General features: G+C 43.0%; 1 protein-coding gene and 1 long non-coding RNA gene across 3 annotated transcripts in view; one reads left to right on the forward strand and one right to left on the reverse strand.

The window, feature by feature from the left end:
• LOC111867881 overlaps positions 1-19604 on the forward strand; it is a 189522-nt gene that overhangs the window by 12584 nt on the left and 157334 nt on the right. The gene's annotated exons all lie outside the window — the stretch shown is intronic.
• LOC111867880 (protein obstructor-E) overlaps positions 4754-19604 on the reverse strand; it is a 50351-nt gene continuing 35500 nt past the window's right edge. The window contains exons 2-5 of one of the 2 annotated variants that reach the window (XM_023858083.1): positions 13118-13327; positions 10681-10869; positions 10140-10350; positions 4754-5395 (exon numbers count right to left, since the gene is read on the reverse strand). In XM_023858083.1, the coding sequence (XP_023713851.1) occupies positions 5335-5395; positions 10140-10350; positions 10681-10869; positions 13118-13327 (671 nt within the window). In that variant the 3' untranslated portion in view covers positions 4754-5334. Of the gene's footprint in view, positions 7432-10139; positions 10351-10680; positions 10870-13117; positions 13328-19604 lie in introns of both variants that reach the window. The other variant, XM_023858082.1, reaches the window with a different exon arrangement.

Raw genomic sequence — 19604 nt, forward strand, 5'->3', positions numbered from 1 at the left:
CTAATCTCTGCCTTGACACTTTCCTGGTTAGCATTCAGATCTGCTCTAACACGGTTAATGTTTTCATTGGTAGCACCAAGATCTGATCTAACACTGTTGATGTTTTCATTATTTGCACTCATATCTGCCCTAACAATGTTAATTTCTGATTTGACACTGTTAATGTCGGACTTAAAGCTTTCTTGCAGATTATTATGGCTTTGCTGAATCGCTGCCATGAAACCCACAAGCATCTGCTCAACATTACTGGTTTCTTTAACCGAAAGTTCTTTTGACGGTGTCTGAATGACTTGTTCTGCTTGTGAGTTCTGGAGTGCTTCCTGCTGTGAAGGTCCAGAACTTTCACCTTTGTCTACTAAACTGCCTAATCCTACAGGCTGGTCACTCGGTGTAAAGCTGACTTCCTCCTCAGCCGGTAATTCCTGACTCTCCTGACAAGCTTCTGCCGTCCGACGGCTCGCCATTGTTGCACTGGGGTACTAACCTTTGGTTTGTTGCCGGTTTACCTCCGTTACGTTGCCTGCAGATGAAATTCTCGAAGGTTCACGCTCCGTGCGTCTTGACCATTGGAGGTTCACGTTCCGTCTGTCTTGACCCGTTAAATCGGAATGTTGCTAGATGTGCTGTTCCTTTACCCCTGGTGGTTTTGCAGTTCCTCTGTTCTAGGAGTCGTGCTGTTAATGTGCTCGGTTGCAGCTGGCTCTTTTCCTGTACCTCTTCTTTTTGTTGCGACTTCGAGCCCCGCGTTGTTGCTGCGCCACTTTTGTAACTGCACTCTCACCTACCTTTTTGTTAAACTCAATTATGACCTTCTTCCTTGAACTAAAATTTATCTCAGGGTTATTTGATTTATAAAGAGGTGATGTTGGTTCGGTAGAGCTGAGTTTCTCTTATCCAGAGCCTTGAACGGGCCACAACTCCAAGAAATAAGAAATAAACACAAACAACAAAAGCACATTTCAATTTCAGATGTATTATTATTATTATTATTATTATTATTATTATTATTATTAGACACTTGTTTATCACTGCTTAACACGGTACAACTGGCTAACACCAGTATACTTTTACTTCTTGTTTCTACAAGATCCGGCGTGTAACTTTTAAGTCTGATTTCTTTAAAGGCCGGAGTGTGAGACTTCACGTCTGGTTCCTACGAGTCCCGGTGTGTGACTGACTTCGACAACTCTTTCCTTCAAACCATCAAGTCCTTGTTCCTTTTAGCGTCTCGGCTGTGTCACACCCTTAAATTTTAGTGATTGGTCACATTTGAAAAATAGGAGTATCTTAATGGGGTATTCCTCCACTCCGTTTAAAGCGTACAAGGGATTTAGGTTTCTGAGCTCCAACGCACTTTCTGTCAGAATCTTGACACATGTTAAGCTTGGCTTGGGCCATTAAAACTCCAGTACTTTAAGTTATGGCATGCACAAACTGTCAAGTATTGAATTCACAAAAGATTTCGTAGTTACGCTTTCATGTAACATTTCTAAGAAACCCGCGACGGGGTGACTTCCTCTTTCTGCTGTACGCGTGGGAAGACGCTAACTCTTACATGCAAGAATGGACCTATGGTTCACTACACTTGTTCATTGCATCCCATTGTGAATAATTAAGATTTCAAATTAATAAAATTAATTTCATTAAAATAAGTTGCATAGCAGGGGAACGGTTACAGTAAGGAAACGCCCCGTTTCTTTAACCAAGACAAGGAAGTTAAGCATCCATTAGACGAATTACGTGCTTTCTTTGTAATAAGAATAATTGTATTGACGATTTTATCCTAATTGAAATAGGCGTGTTACGTTATCAAGCAAAAGAAAAAATATATCTTTCATTTAAAGCCACCAGTTTGCAACATACGAATAATGGGGATTTTAAATTGCAAAAGAAGAACATCTAAACAAAATATTTATCACAGTAAGGACAATCCAATATGAATGAAATGAGTGAGTGGGAAGAAAAGTTGTCAGTGTGTTTAATTATCACGCCATGAAGTGGTATGGGGAAGTGGAGGCATAATTCCACACAGTCTTAACCTTCTGCACTAGATTGAGGAGCGTTTGACTGGGTGAGGGCCTCAAAGTCGACCTGGACGCTGTGGGTAAGATAGATTATTGCATATGCCGGGAATCAGACCCTGGTCTCCCAGTTCGTACTCTGGTCACTGCATTTACACGCTTTCATGATTTACTACAACTGGGACAAATTACGGGAAGTGGGCTGGACATGTAGCTCGAATGGAAAAGTTTGGGAATTCGAACAAAATATGCGTAGTCCGCTTCGAAAAAAAAAATTGGAAGACTGAAGAGATGAGAGGATAATATTAAATCGATATTAGGGCCGTTATTGTGGACTGATTCGAATTGACTCCTGAAGGTATACCACACACGGTATTTCTGTGCAGCTTAGGAAATCGGAACGTGAAAGTGAGGTGCACGTGAGAATTGATCTTTTAAGAAACTACGGGGATAGTATGGAGCTCAGTCGGTTTAGCGACTAGCTACGGATATATACGACAGAGGGATCGGAGTTTGAGTCCCAGTAGGGTAAAGAATTTTCTTCTCGTAGTCCAGACAGATTCTGGGGCCCATCCAGTCACCTATCAAATGGATATCGGGGCCCTTTCCCCGGGGTAAAGCGGCAAGGGCGTGAAGCTGACCACTCTTATCCATCTAGTGCCGAGGTCAAGAAAATGTGAATGTATATAGCCACTCCCCATACGCCATCATGGCGAAGTGCTTAATTAGTTAAGTACAAGGACAACTCTTTCCTTTTACCTTTTATGGGGATGGAATGATTCTGACAGCAAACAGCGACTGTCCCCTAAAGAGCATCGGTCGGCTGTTATATGCAATGCAGACATAACGTGTTTTCTGCACAGTAGGAACTGAACTTTTAAATTTTAATTCGATTAACTATATCCGGAAGGTCCTGCCACCGGCCGTCACCGTCTCCAAACAAACGCTAAAGGTTGAGATGGTTCCCAAGTTGCTACTGCGCGCTTCTCATGCGGCGCTCCCTACTTAAACTCATCATAATTAAACCCCTCTGCTGTAAAGGCCACCATAGATATTTTCCTGAATTATGCAGTTCGAGATTAATTCCGGAGAACCGAATCCCCACGCCACTGCTTCTCACCATCATAACGCCTTCACTTCGACACCGCCCTTACCGGGAGGAGGAGCGGGCGGTACCCTCTCACACAGTTGTGCCCATTTTCTCTCCTTTTCTGACATCCGTCACTTTCCAGGCTTCAGGGCTAGAGGGAAATGAGTACTGAAGTGGTTGGTGTGGAGGGCGCCGCGTTCACTTCGCGATAGACGTGCTGGTGCGTGGAGGGACGGGAACATGAGCTTTCGGCTGAAGTGTCCGAGCTGACTGCTCTGGATTTTTTAATTGGCTCTATAACCGTTTCTATAGCATAGGTGGAGTCACGGTCACTGGGGAACGGGAGGTGTACTGACCGGCTGCAGGTTGGGCAACAGAGCGGGGAGAAAGATTGTTCTCCACAACGTCCAGCCTGGCGCTAGAGCCCATGGGAATCGGGCATTACATCTCCGAGAGTAAAGCGGCCGGAACGTGAAGCTGATCTCCAACCTGCATCCGGTGCTGAGGTTAGGGATCCTTAGAGCTATACCGACATTTCCTCACGTTTTCATGTCATGGGGTTAGTTAAGCTCGGGGACAACTTCCGCAATTTGTATCTCTTATTATGAATAAAACTGACGTAAAGAACAGGTTAGGTGTATGTTTTAATTACATCACTGCAAGTTACCTTGACATGTAGAATGAAATGGTAAAGTGAACATTAGAATTCAAAAAGAAATGCTGCTGGAAGGTGAAGTTAAGAAGAAGGAAAGCTATCCCTTTAACAGGCTGTTGAGGCCCATAGGGTTGTGAGACATCAAGGCTCCCACATTTTCTAGACAATCATCTCACAGATGGCGGTAAGTTTGTCAGCCTTATGAACCGGCTGCCCTTTACACTCAAGAAGATTCCTGGTAGGATTAGGTCAATTGCAAAACTTCAGTGTCCTCATTGGGAATCTAACCCGTGACCTTCAGATTGTAGCATAGTGCCTCAACCAACTAGTCTGACACATGCCCCTTTGTAGCTGAAAGACAGGTAGTTAACTTTTTAAACTCTGTCACAGATCTTTGGAGTTTTGAATCATGTGTTTCTGGGAATTCTACTCAACTTCCCCATCCAGAAAGAGGGCTTTATACATGCTGCTTTCATTAAAAGAAGCATGAAGGAAAGTAATATGTTTATTCCAGAAATCGAAGCCTATATGAATGGATAAGCTGAAGAAGCTTAATGCTGTAATTTTACCAGCCTTCTCTATGCAGGAAGAAGATAGATAATGATAGCAAAAGACAAATGTCAGAACTGCTGATTAAAATTTATGAGATGAATGACAAAATAAACTGAATGGATCGTGAAAGAAATTAAGACACATTAAAGAAAGTAAATAAAGACACCCATGTTGGATACAATTAAGAAATTTGAAATTAATTAGATTCAGGAAGTTGACAGAATGCAAAGAATCTCATTTATGGAAACAAAAAAAATGTTCACTGCCTGGGTTAAGAAAGAGAGAAAGACCTTTTAAGAGACAACTTGACAGATGAGACCAGTCACCAGGTGACCCACCTCCTGAGCGCTGCATGATGGTGCAAGGCTCAGGCATTACTTTCAGTGATTAGGGACTCTTGTTAGGACTGATGAAGGTTGCAATTAAACACAGTTATAAAGACGACATTTTATTTACAAAAAACACACATTTTGGCATACATACTCTTTGTTCAAACCCACATTGTAGATTAAGTAATGTTGTAAACAGTTTCTGACAGTAAGTTAGTTGGTCAGGGGAGCTATACCATACACCTCTAATGGTCGGTATGGCTGTGAGCAGTCTGTCAGATCTGCAGTTTACACACTGAAACTCATGGGTGGGTTGAGACTCTGATGTCACATACATACATACATTGCTCTTTTACTCTTTACAACTTATGACAGGAAAAATAAAGTACATCAAGAATTTCTGTCATGAAAATGCTTCTGTATAAGTTACATCAAATTGTACATATATGTTAAGTTTTTAAAGAATCCAAGTTTTTTTTTTGCTATATTTTTTAAGTTAAAGAACCACTTTGGTTTAATAACAGCTGAACTGAAATGGCAAATGAGAAGTGGTCTGCCCATAACTTCGCTCTTCAGAGTTGACATTTGGTGTGTTGTGTGACACTTATACACACATCCGATGCTCTGCTGTCAGATAATTTTTTTTTTAAAGTGTTTGTTCTGGTATATGGTTCACGCCATTTTGTTTCACTTCTTAAATCCCAACTTTTTAAGTGCCTTCAGATCTAGTTCACCGTAGTAGTCTTCGCTGCAGGTTTTCGTGAAATGGAAGACAACATTTTTTTTCTAGGTTAAGTTGTCATGGATTGAATATTTAGTGGGCATCATACATGCAGTTTTCTGTGTAGCTCAGATATTCAGTGCAATAAAACTGTGTTGCTGTAGCTGAATTAACATTATAATAATCTGATTTTTAGGGATGGTAATTCTCAAACGTTGAAAGCAAATAATTTTTCACTTGTAACACTACTTTGTGGTTTAGAAGTGTGCAAACTCATACCTTGAGATCTCTTTCTGAGCAATATCTCTGAGGCTGTGTCTGGTACTGCAGAAGACTGCACATTGGCCCAGCCTAGGTCTTTACATTGTAACCCATGTCACTGTGATATGGCAGACGCTTTTAGTTATATTTTCTGATATTTCACAGACCAGGATATAAGAATTTGTGCACCAAATTATAAATAAGTGAATGTTAAAGCTTTGGCCCATTAATAAAACTGAACAGGAGCAATAGTATAGCAGCAAGTGAGTGTTTAGTAACATTACAAGTCTTCCAGGATGTGCCAGAAACCCTGTAGATGGAGGCATCCCATTCATCCAAAACTTTGATATGTATATATTCATACCTATTTCATGTAAATTAAAATTTTTGAGGACATGATCTTGTGTTAATTGGACTTGAATAACTTCATTGTGCCATATCATAGCATCCATGGTCCATAACCATTACTACTGCTTTTATACACATTGCATCAGCATTTAGCACCTTGTTAGCTGGTCTCTTGATGATATATGTGTACAGTTTTGGAATGCACATGCATCTAAGTCAAATGCTTTTTGTTATGGTATTTATTATCTTGGGAAGTATGAACATATATATACCTGTGCTGGGCACCAGGAAGAGTTCTTTTTACAGACAACACACCCGTGCATGAAAACAGTCTCAGAGGTTCCATAGGCTGTCATAGGTTAAACTTATTCCCAGTAGATGAGGTGGTGGAGGTGTTGGGTGTTGATGTTCATATTATATCAAAACATTTTTATGTTATGTATAATTGTATATATACATATTTTGTTATATTATGACCATATTCCTGTAGATTCTAAAAAGGGTTCTGACAGTCGTGTATAACCCTCAGAATTACTTGGTTTTTGGACATTGTCCATTATCTGGTATTCTAAATACTAGAAAACAAAATGTTTCCAAAACTGGATCTGATTCTGTCCTCAGGTGAGGGGGGAGGCACCTCCTCTATTGAGTCTCTAAAGGAAAGAGCTGGTCCAGTGACTGAAGTTAGATCTTTCTAAGGGACTCTACAGAGTGGGTGTCTCTTATCACCTGAGGACAGAAACAGGTCCACCAGTTTCCAAAACTTTCTGTTGTTTATTTCTTAAAATACCGGACGATAGACAAAGTTTGAAAACCCAGTAACTCTGATGATATTCTTGTACTTAATAGAATTTTTATCGAATTGTAATGATATTTATGAAGCAGTTTAATATTTTAGGCAATGATTCAAGGCTGTTAGGTAACAGTTAACTTGCAGACGCAACAAGTAGCTAGTTCTGTTAAGAATAACAATCGTTTTGACTCTTGAAATTTTTATGTGTACCTTAAATCAAGATTAGAAGTTTAGAAGTTTTGGTGGAGGGGGGCACAGATATTTCTAATATAAGGAATTGATTCTGTCAGTAATAAGGCTTGAAGGCTAATAGAACTAGCCCATTAAGTTGATGACAGAGCAAGTCTTTCATTGTTTTAAGACTATGGAAATAGTTGGAAGAGGATTTCATTTCTTCCATACGTGTTTTTTACATACTTTTTGCTGATTGTTTTGAACGCTAGACTAAATTAATTAAGGGGATTAGTGGCGTGGGTCTTATGCTTCTCCTTGTGAAGCGGGTGGAGAAGGCCTGTTTTGGTTTCCCTGGGGACGGGGTTTGCTAGGCTTGCTGTTGGGGGCTGCAGCTGGGGAAGAGCTGCGGCCCTGCGAGTTGTTCAGTCCTGCTAGAAGCTCACTCTTGCGGATGCTCTTCAGATCCAAGTCGCCATAGTAGTCTTCGCTGTTGTGTTGGTAATGGTTAGAGGGAGAAGAGCGGAAACGGAAATAGAAACACACAGTAGTGAGAAAAATGGTTGCGCATGCGCATGCTGTGCCCTCTGTTGTCCAGAAGGAAGCCTAAAACACTCGTCTGTTAGACTGAGATTAAATTAAATGTTTTAACAAATTAGGGCAACTTATTTAAAGTGTCGTAAGTTCATATATAAGCAGAACGTAATTATTAATGCATTCCACAGGAAAAACTACTGGAATGATTAATGAACAAATGACAGTCTTTGTATAGGGTCTTCCTGATACGATCAAAAACCAAGACTTGACTCATTGCTTTCAAATTGAACACTCGCAGTTGCACGAGTAGTGTGCGTATTAGCCTGTTTATTTGCGTAAAGAAATTTTAATAATAGAATATTGAAAAAATTACATTAAATACATTTCGAGATTTAAATTGAATCTCTGGTAGGACTTTAGTCAGTAAGTAACAGGCCGTGGAGGCCCGTAGGGTTATGAGACGTCGAGGCTCCCACATTTTTAGACAGTCGGCTCACAGATGGCGCTGAGTTTGTCAGCCTTATACGCCGGCCGCCCTTTAGCCCCCAGGAAGACCCCTGGTACTCATTTCTGTTAGAGGCTGAGTCGACTCAGGGCCATAGTGCCGCTGGAAGGATTAGGTCAATTGAAAAAATCCGATGACCTCATCGGGAACGGAACCCGCGACCTTCCTACTTATAGCATAGTGCCCCTCAGTAAATAACACTATTCTGAATAGTTCTGAGTTAACGAGTTGGACTATTCAGCAGTACACGCAGTGTTCACTTTATGAGTTCAGCCTCAAAATCTGAGTTTACTTTCCTGATAACAGCTTAAAATATTCTGGATCAATTCAATCATGTAGAGCAACAGAAGTTCAAACTAATTTATGGGCTTATTGAAATTTGTTTTTTTTCCTAAAAGTATAAATTTGTGTGACACGATGAGGCTACATGCGAACTGAATTAAACGTGGGTGATGCCGTGAATGTTAATTCGAATGAAATTAAACAATTGAAGCATCAGAGATTCATCACACAGATCATAAAGCACAGAAAATGTGAGTAATAGTTGAGCAACCTATGAAATTTACTAGAAGCATTCTAGGTGTGTAATCTATACCAGACTGGAACAGCTGAACTAGACAGTAACTAGGTGAAATTATACTACAGTAAAGCAGACTAGATTCTATCTATAGATAAGCTTCATCAGTTATTTTGTACAGTATCTACAGCAGCACTGTTTGTCTATCTGATGCTGACAACACAACTCAGCTGTGCCCTAGCAACATGAACAACGTAAGACTAAGTGAGGTTATATGGAACATTCTGTACAAGGGGGACGATGCAGAACGGTGTTCCAGAATTCTCGGAGGGGTGGGAGCGTGAATATGGAATTGTAAAGAATTTGAAAGGAACTGCTCGAGGCATACTCTAAGTAATATCTTGGAGGGACTGAGGAAGACCACCAGGAACTTCAATAATGATAGCCGATGTCCAGGCCAAGAACATTGCGAAAACAAGTCTGGAGCGTTATCGCTGTGCCTACCCGCTCCTTAACGCGTCATCTCGAAAAAAAATAAATATTTAATATAATATTAAAATATATTTAAATGTAGATGTACGCTTCTTGGAAAAGGATGAGTTTTGTGTTTAGTTCGGTCGGACCAAGTCTCTTTGTCAGTCTTTTTTGACAGAATTACCGCTGCGAAGTGAGACGCCGAATTTTGTGAGTTACTGGCGTAGAACATGCCTGTTGCACGAACAGTAACGGGGGAAGATTGAGGGTGGGGGGGCTCCCCAAAGTGCTCATTTGTGAAACAGATTCGGTGACATTTTAATGTTGCAGTATTTCTGTCTCAGCGCAGAGCCCTCTGTTGTTGGTCGTACCACGGGCTCGGGTTCCTTGGTTGTAACGAGGTCACCCTGGTTTCAAATTCCGGAGGTTTCGCGTGTACGGATTGGTTTCTGCGCACAGAAAAGCCCTTTCAGCAAAACAGTAATTGTGTATGCCATATGATTTTAATATTAAGGAACTCTACATTCTGCCCACAGAGGGCATTTTGTGTGCTCCGTATGGTTCTAACAATAAACAGCGACTGTTTTCCTCAACAGCATTAACCGGTTGGTCCTTATAGTTTCAGTAGCTAGACTGTATGTAGTCGAATGCTGGAATAATGCCCTTTGCGGGTGCGACTGAGGTAAATCACGAAGAGCTTCGATAGCCATTATCCTGTTGTAGATTCGAACCAGATTTTCCTGGAGATTCAGTGTGTTTATGTGTGGTAGGGCTAACAGCGACGTGCTGGACGGGCGGGTTCGATTCTCGGTAGGCGGGAGATTTTCTCGTTTCTACAGCGCCCAGGTCGTCTCTGGGGTCCACCCAGCATCCTATCCAATGGCTACCGGTGGCTCTTTCTCCGGAGGTAAAGCGGCCGGGGCGTGAAGCTGAGCACACCTCCATCTAATGCCGTGGTCAAGAATGGGGGAGCTATACCTCCACTCCTCCATATATCTTCATGACTTACTACTTAATTACTCGAGCACAGGGACAGCTTTTTTTACATTTCAGTTTGGTTTTGTAAATGTTATTCGGATAGATTTCAGGGTTCAGAATGTGTAGAATGCTTTGTGTAACTTTGTTGCACAGGACAAACAGGGAGGTTGAGCGTTGGTATACTCACCAGCCGGGCACTTCCTCCGGGTCCTCGCAGTTGCCAGATCCGTCAGACTCCCCAATCTTGAACACTGTGCCGATGGGGCAGCCGTACTCCCTCGCAACGCCCTCCAGGCAGATGTAGTACTTGCGGCAGTCGTCAGGGTGGGCATGTCGCGAGAAAGACCCGGCGTTGGCAAGCTCTCCGGGCGCGGGGCACGCGAAACCCCCAGCCACCTCTGCAACAGTTATTTGCCAGAACACAGTGAAGCACCACCGTCAAGGACACTGAAGATGGAGAGGCATTATGTTCCTCCGAAACGAATAATGAAAGCTGTCAGGCATACCGACGGCTGCACTATTTCAGGGGGTTCCCCGAAAGACCCGCGCTCGCTCTGAGAGCAAATATACACATACTGGCGTCCGTAATCACATTGTGTAAAGATGCGTCAAGAAAGTTTGGCTGTTAACGTCATCTGTCAGAAACGGAGCAGCTGCGTTATCGAGTGACACAGAAACACATGACATATGTTCCCGACGGGTGCCGCCACAGGGTTGTTGCTACGTACCTTCCACCTTGCACTCCGGCACTTGATCGGCCCACATGCAGACGCGCGCCTCGCGGTCGTAGGCCAGTCCTGGGGAACACTGGTACCGACTGGCTTCGCCGTTCCAGCAGTTCCAGAATACGTCGCATTTCGCCTCGTCTGCGAAGATACCGTACAGCCGAGGGCAGTGAGGGGCGCTAATGGCAGGTTCTGGGGAAGCAACACACACAGATGTAACGGTTCAGGCGATAGCTACAACAAGGGACAGGCTCTGGGGAAGCAGCAGACACAGATGTAATGGTTCAGGGGATAGCTACAACAAGGGACAGGCTCTGGGGAAGCAACACATACAAATGTAACGGTTCAGGCGATAGCTACAACAAGGGACAGGCTCTGGGGAAGCAGCAGACACAGATGTAACGGTTAAGGTGATAGTTACAAGGGACAGGCTGCGGGGAAGCAGCAAATACAAATGTAACGGTTCAGGCGATAGCTACAACAAGGGACAGGCTCTGGGGGAGCAGCAGACACAGATGTAACGGTTCAGGGGATAGTTACAACAAGGGACAGGCTCTGGGGAAGCAGCAGACACAGATGTAATGGTTCAGGGGATAGCTACAACAAGGGACAGGCTCTGGGAAGCAAGACACACAAATATAACGGTTCAGGCGATAGCTACAACAAGGGACAGGCTCTGGGGGAGCAGCAGACACAGATGTAACGGTTCAGTGGATAGTTACAACAAACTACAGGCTCTGGGGAAGGAATGGACACATGTAACGATTGAAGCGATAGTTACAAGAAGGTGCAGGCTCTGGGGAAGAAATGAACACAGGTAACGGTTGAGGCTATTAAATACCAAGAAATTTGGTTAACGATGATCGTGTTTATTTCGGGCGGAATTGTGTGGGGGGAAGTGGGGTCACACCTTATGAGGAGAGTGTCCTTTATTGTATATACGAGGGTAAGTCAATAAGTAAGTTACAAATAAATATAGAACTTAAACAAATAAGAATATTAATTTGAAAAATGCTTTTATTTCTCAACATAACCTCCCTGTATATTGAGGCACTTGTCCCATCGTTTCACAAGCCCCGGAAAACCAGCAGCATAAAATTCTTTGGGCTGCTGTCGGAACCAGGCGTGTTCACACGGCATGGCCTACCTCATAATGCATGACAGGTTAGGTTTTCACAAAGTCTGTGCACGATGGGTGCCGCTCATGCTGACCCCACAACACAAAATGCAAAGAATGGGTCTGGCATTACAGCATCTCAATCGCTATCACAATAAAGGACACGATATGCTAGCCCGAATTGTCACAGGTAATGAGTTTTGGGTTCACCATTACCAGCCCAAGACAAAGCATGCGTCAGTGCAGTGGAAACATCCTGCGTCGCCTGCCAAAAAAAGTTTAAGGTGACACTATCCTCCAAGAAAGTGATGCTCACAGTCTAGTGGGATCATGTAGGCATACTGCTCACCGCATTCCAGCCTCAAGGACAAACCGTAAATGCCGACTCCTACTGTAACATCCTCAGGAAACTTCGTAAGGCCATTGAACAGAAGCATGCAACCTGTCATGCATTGTGAGGTAGGCCATGCCATGTGAACACGCCTGGTTCCGACAGCAGCCCCAAGAATTTCATGCTGCTGGTTTTCAGGGGCTTGTGAAACGATGGGACAAATGCCTCAATGTACAGGGAGATTATGGTGAGAAATAAAAGCATTTTTCAAATCAGTACTCTTATTTGTTTAAGTTCTATATCCATTGCTAACTTACTTATTGACTTACCTACGTACATCGTGGTCTTGTGGGTTATGACACCGTACAGTATTGTAGATGGTTACTCACTTGTCGAAAGTGAGTACTTCCTTCGTCAGACTATAATATGTGTATCCTGAAAGTAGTAACAGTAGTTTCTCACGAACTTTAGTAACCACACACCACACTGCACCGCGTCATAACCCAGAAGCTCACGATATGATGAATCTTCACCTCTCTGGAGACCGGCATAATGCGTCGGTTTCAGTGCTTAGCGTCCCGGCTTCGGATTTCGCCCGAAGACCAACTGTCCTTACTGAGTTATCCGGTATTTTACCTCAGTCCTTGAGACAACATGCCCGGGTATAGCCTGAAATCAGTCAACGACCGCTTCCCTGTACAAAGTTTTAGTTTCATTAGTTGTGTAACGTGAGCTACTGATTGCGTCGCCAGCTTCCCACAGCGGCAGTCCATGTTCGATCCCAGGTCAGGTCGTGATGGACAGAGTGGCACTGTGTGTAGGTTTTCTCCGAGTACTTCGGTTTCCCTTGCCAATTCTCATTCCATCGGCTACCCCATATTCATTCATCACAAACGCTGTATATTCTCAACACTGACAGTGCCGTGTGCAAGAAGTTTGAGTGACGAGGCTCTGCCAATAAGAACCCGCCTCTTTAACGTGGCGTTGCTTACCGAGACCCGGCCTGTCGCTGCAGTCCACGTTGTGTAGGTAATCGCAGTTCTCCGTGAGGAACTTGGAGTCGGTGGCGTCGAATGCCAGTCCATTTCCGCACGTCTTGAGTTCCGCTACGCCGCCGTCACACTTGTAGTACTTGTCGCACGAGTGGGAGTGGGGGTAGAAGCCGTAGTCATCTGGGCACTTGAAGCTGTCTTGAGCCAATGCTGAAACAGGACATGCGCCAGGTATCATTGGTGGCACTCTCTGAGGACTGCCGCATGCCACGGCCCCAGAGGAACAATTCTCAACCATCATTTTACTGTTCCATTACAAGAGGTTGAGTCAGTAAAAATGTCACAAATGGAAATAGAACAGCCGTAATGGATGTAATAGGTTTTCTATGAGTATCACTAGATAACATCGTAGTCTAGCTTCTAGGTAGCAGACGCGCATGCGCCTCTTCAGAGGCTGGTTGCAGTACCAAAAATGGCGACCGTGCTTGAGGAGTGTGTTACTGAGGAGCAGCATTCTTTTATTCATTTTTGCGGGCAAAAACACTCAATGCAAAGGATATTCATAAATAAATGTTTCCTATTTTGAATTGTTTCATTTTGGTCCGTTACACTATCAATTACAAAGTTAATAGAGAGTCCGTCAAGTGTAACAATTTGTAGGTCACTTTTTTTATTATCTCTGCCTTACATGTTTCGGTTTGACACAACAATCATCAGAGGCACTTGCTATAATTATGGAAACACTGTCGCTGTTTTTTGATGTTTCACAATTATGTTTGCCGTGTGGACGCTGCTACGATATGTTGACGTGTAAAAGCACAAAACATGCTAAGATAGTTGAGTACACTCTCAAGTTCTCACTTTTCATCCGAACCTATGTGTGCTGTGTGCTGTGTACTGTACACAGCACACAGCACACAGGAACATATCAACCCATAAGCCATACAACCTCAAGCTGACGTCTCCCATCTTCGGGATGAATTAACAAGGAGGAGTCCAGCATTTTATACCAAATATTTTAACATTTTAGCGTTTTAACTTAAAAATAGGTTCGGATGAAAAGTGAGAACTTGAGAGTGTACTCAACTATCTTAGCATGTTTTGTGCTTTTACACGTCAACATATCGTAGCAGCGTCCACACGGCAAACATAATTGTGAAACATCAAAAAACAGCGACAGTGTTTCCATAATTATAGCAAGTGCCTCTGATGATTGTTGTGTCAAACCGAAACATGTAAGGCAGAGATAATAAAAAAAGTGACCTACAAATTGTTACACTTGACGGACTCTCTATTAACTTTGTAAATATTTCCTGTTTATCGGTGGAAGTGTTTGTTGCGTGAAGCGGTTCACAACTGGATGGCAGATGTTTCGCCGATGACAAAGAGGTTGAAACGGACGTACGGAAGTCAAAAAGACTTCTATGCTGCGGGTTTACGACGCACTGGTAAAGAGATCCACCACTCTTTCCATTTTTAAAACATTTTAAAATCAACGTGTCCTTAAACCGCCATACAGCGTATAGAGTCGATATTGTGAACGTCGTTAAACAGTAACGCATGGGAGGGAAATAGTCCGCATGCGCCTTTTTTTAAAGTAAAGTTTTTTATTGTAGAAAAATATTCTAAATACGAAAAAGAGGACTAGACAATGCCCACCCGGCCTTCTGTAGCACATACTTATAAATATCTTATTCTATAATAGCGGCAACCCCGCGATTCTTAGTGTAGATTTTAACTTAAATCTGAGAGTTTACTGTTAATAATCAGTACAGTTACTTCTTTTGCTTTTCTAACATATCTATTTTATATAAATATAGGAATGTTTGTGAAGTAACAGTCGCCTTGCAGAAATCTTTCTTTTTCTACCCTTATCCTTTTTTTCTGTTCTCAGACGAAATATCCATCATTGTTGCCCGTTGGTCCTCATACATTTCTGTTTACTGCTGACATCTTGTGGTCAGATTGTTACGTTACTCGGCTTTTGGTTCTCCTGGAAACGGTATGCCGACAAGGGCTGCATCTGTAAGACTGTTTCCCTCTCGAGTGGAGACTAGGAGACGCCGTGGAAGTCGCTTGACCGATTGAGGCACGCGGTCTGGAGACGAACTGAGTTAGCACTCGGGGACAGTGGATTAAGGGCATACTTTCAGTTTGTTTGGGGTTGAGAGCAGACCAGCAGCCTCCACCGTAGAAATTTGCTCGTTACGACATGTCACGTAGAGGGATATTTGTCTTCATGATATATGTCAGGTATAATCTATAGTGTGATGAGTTAGGTAGGACGTGTAGTACGCATAGGGATCATTGGAAATTGTAGTTGACAAATTAGACCCCCTGTGCCCATTGGTTAGGGAGGGCTTTGTGGGTCTCGGAGTCGGTTTAGACTCTGTGGAGAACAATCTCTTGCCTCTGTCAGAACCGAACCTTGATTCCTCGGTAGTCAGATTAATAGCCTACTCGCTATACCGACTAAACTGTACATTTCGGACTCGGTTTACAAACCGCCTGCAACATTTTGTTTAGGTTACCCTCCTGCAGCTGTGTCGGAGAAGTTGCCTGCTGATGAGGCGCTCTGTGCCAACGAGGGCCGCTCAGTGAGGACCCGGAGTGATGTGTTGATGTGCTACAACGGTGTTTGTGACACACCCTGACGGAGTGTGAAAGCGCAGCACGTGCTTTCACTTCCAACATTTCATGTAATCATAACATACAGATGATGGGCCTCAAGGCATTGGCAGGAGCCGGCGCATATGGGTAAGCCAATGTATAGTCGTGCTATTTCAGTTTCGTAGACACAAAGAGCAGGAATTTCTGGGATGCAGCGCCGTCTAGTCCGATAGGAGTTTACCGACGTTTCGGAGGACCGTACTGCTTCCTTCTTCAGAACTGAGTAATAAGCCGTGTAAACCAATAGAAAGCAAGCAGAGTGATTCTATTTTCGTGTTCCATTGTTTTTACTTTTAGGTCATGAAGACGGAGCCAGTACGTTACTTCGAAACGTCGGTAAACTTATACTAGATAACACGGCGTCACGTCCTATGTTCTTAATAAATGTTAGCGCTCCTCAGCCCCGTGAGGATAATTGAGGAGCTATTTCAAGGAAATAGCGGCTCTGGTGTAGAAAACCGAAATTAAAGGCCGCGGGGATTCGTTGCGCTGACCACGTGATACCCTCTATCAGATAAGTTGGCACTAACTTCGCCGACAAGCGGCGGTCGCTTGGTTGGTATAGTTTTTAAGTTTCCTTGCAAGAAAAGTGGGGAGGATGTCCTCGACCCTCGCGGTACATAACACTCCCAGGGGGCCTTATATGCAGTTTATTGCGCATGCGTGTCGAAGTTTTGTAGCATAAAACACGAAATATGTTAGATAAAACGAGGCAATACAGGGATTGCGTTATATGACGCTGCCGTACTACCGTTAAGGTCGTCGGTGTTTTCCCTGAACTAGTCTCGGCCAGTCACCTTCCAAGCGCGTTCGCAGCGTCATAAATTGAAAGACTCTGTATAACAACATAACATTACGTAATACTGAATTTAAACGGCTTCTGAGGTACGCGGATAATTCCATTCATGGTCTTATATGCGAAGTAGGTTTCATCATGGTTCAGTACGGTTGGAAATTTGAATTTCACGAAAACTTCTAGTGTCTCATGTGGACTTTTAAAAAATCTGCTCTTCGGATAGTGGCAGATAGTGGTAGACAGACAGATATGACCTTCACATTGCGGTTTTAGATTTTATTTTGTAGTTTATACGTAAAAATTTCGACGTGGCTCGACCGCATAATTGCATACATTTCACACGAAATTTTGTGAAAATCGTTTGTCGGACCATATAAACACTACAGTGATCTCATATAATATTCCTTAAGACAAAAACTGGTCTCAGGTGTGGCGCTCGGAACTGTGGGACTGGTCTTCACGTAACCTTAGTCATGAATTATTTTGTGTTTGCTGAAAAGTTTGCTTTGTGCCCCATTCTGTAGCGACAGACAATGCTGATCAGTTAACAGGTTCTGCAGTAGGGATCTATCAAGTTCTCTCGCTCTCTCTACCCTGCCGACGACGTGACAGCAGAAGAAACGTAAAAACAGTTAAAGATACCTTTCCGACCCGTTTTCACCTTTATTTAAATTTGTAACAAGTTAGAAAATGTATACGCATAGCGTAATCGGCGAAAAAGAAAAAACCTATATGTCTGACGTAAAGTTGCTTTATTTTTCTTTACAATTTTCTTGCGGGCACGCAGTAGCGCACTTGGTTCAGCCGTTATGCTGCCAATCTGTAAGGTTGCGGGTTCGAGTCCTGATGAGGTGGATTTTTCTATTTGCCTAATCAGTCTACCATACTGCACGGCGTCACATCCCAGAAGTCATAGTCGCCGCCTCTATGGTCTAGTGGTCAGATCCAGAGGTCCCGGGTTCAATTCCCAGCGCTACCAGATTTCCTGTTATGTAGTGGGTCTGGAAGGGGATACATTCAGCCTCGTGAGGATAATTGAAGAGCTATTTGAATGAAAGTAGCGGCCCCGGTCTAGAAAACCGAGATTAACGGCCGTGGGAATCCTTTGCGCTGACCACGCTACACCCTCTATTTGCAAAAGTTGGCACTAACTTCGCCGACAAGTGGTGTCGCTCGGTCGGACTAAAGGCCACGGAGCTTAATTTTTAACCTAATCCTTCCAGCCGCACTACGGCTCTGGGGTCGACTCAGCCTCTTAACTGAAATGAGTACCAGGAATCTTCCTGGGGGTAAAGGGCAGCCGGCATGTAAGGCTGACAACCTCACCGCCATCTGTGAGCCGATTGTCTAGAAGATGTGGGAGCCTCGAACTCTCACATCCCTATGGGCCTCCACGGCCTGTTACTGGGATTTTACATTTTTTATTTTTTTACAATTTTTTATTTGATTTTTTTGCTCCGATAAATATTTCAGCGAGTTGGAGTCTAGATGCGCGTTGAAACCCACGCAGCTGCTCGTTATTGTCCTCTTGTTTCACCAAAACATTTATGAATGCTGTGACAAATGGCAAGAAAAGTTTTAACATTCACATCTAATGGAAATCTTGTTTATTAGAGAGGCGTGGTGAAACTAGCAGCCGCATTTTTACAACTTTTACTTGGGAAGGCTCCAAGAGCACAGGCAAAAAATAGCATTCTTGATCTCAGTGGCTTGACATTGCAACAAATAGAATAACAGTGAGACGTTAGGAACAAAGCATTCTAAACATTTCTATCAAGAATATTATGCCCACATGCAGAGCAAACCGACTGAAGATGCTAACTTCATTCATACCACGTATTATTCACAGTCATAAATACATGTTTCGAGAATAAAAAACATTCTTAAGAGTTGCAGATGTTAGCAACCTGGAATTTTTTAAAATAATCTTCCTCCACTTCTTTATAATGTTCCCAGTGCTTCGGCTATTGTTCAAAACAATTTTTGAAATCCTGAACAGGAATGTTTCAGATTTATTTCGTACAGATCATTTAATGTCCTCAACGTCCGAGAAACGCTTTGCTTTCAGCACGCCCTTGAGTTCTGCTGGAGCCAAGTCAGGCGAGTACGGCGGATGATCCAAAGCAGAGATGCCTTTTACTGCTAAAAACTGACACTCGAAGGTGAGAGTGCGCCGGCGCGTTGTCGTGGTGAAGAATCAGTGAATATCTCTCCACAACTCTTCGCTTGCGCCTCACGACAACAATACAACATCTTCACGTAGATTGTCTGATTAACAGTGGTCTCCTCGGGCACGAATCCAAATTGGATTTTACCCCTGACGTCGAAAAAGCAGATTAACATTGTTTTGATCTTGGGTGTTGACATGTTCACTGAAAACTGAACACAGCTTGTGCAAACTTTCTATGTGAGCTCTGTCTTGTTCCATCTCCTAACATTCCAAGTAACATCACTGCCATTTCGCCCGGCGTTATATCAAAAACGAGTCTCGAAATTTATTTGCTGGGACTTTCTGTGTGCCATATGCTTCATTATCAACAAAACTCTGAATCTTGCCAAACTTTTACTTATGCTCTTCGTATAATTTTCTCAATCATCAGTGCTTATTTAATTAAACAGCATTAACCCATTGGTCTTTGTGTTGGGGACTCTGTGCGTTCTTTAAGGTAGGAAGTAAAATCTTATATATCACTTAGACGAATAACAAGATGGTCAAGCTTACGACCGTTCAAGTGACTAAGCTGCCGTTGTGGCATAAGCTACTTAATATATGCGTGATCTGCTCTGTAAAGCCTGTACTGATAGAGGACTTATGTAGTGTAAAAGAAAGAATTTTCAATAACATGCCACAACTGCAATACATACACTTGACAAAAGGCCAAGCGTATTCATAATAAGAGATAAAACCATGTTTTCAGAGAGGATAATACATAAGTACTATGACCGCAAGGGTTCAGCTGAAAAAGAAATGTTTAGTCGTGAATGTAGAAGGTCTTGACGCCAAGACGAACTAATTGGCAG

Source organism: Cryptotermes secundus, unplaced genomic scaffold, assembly GCF_002891405.2.
Source record: "Cryptotermes secundus unplaced genomic scaffold, Csec_1.0 scaffold91, whole genome shotgun sequence".
Classification (NCBI taxonomy): domain Eukaryota; kingdom Metazoa; phylum Arthropoda; class Insecta; order Blattodea; family Kalotermitidae; genus Cryptotermes; species Cryptotermes secundus.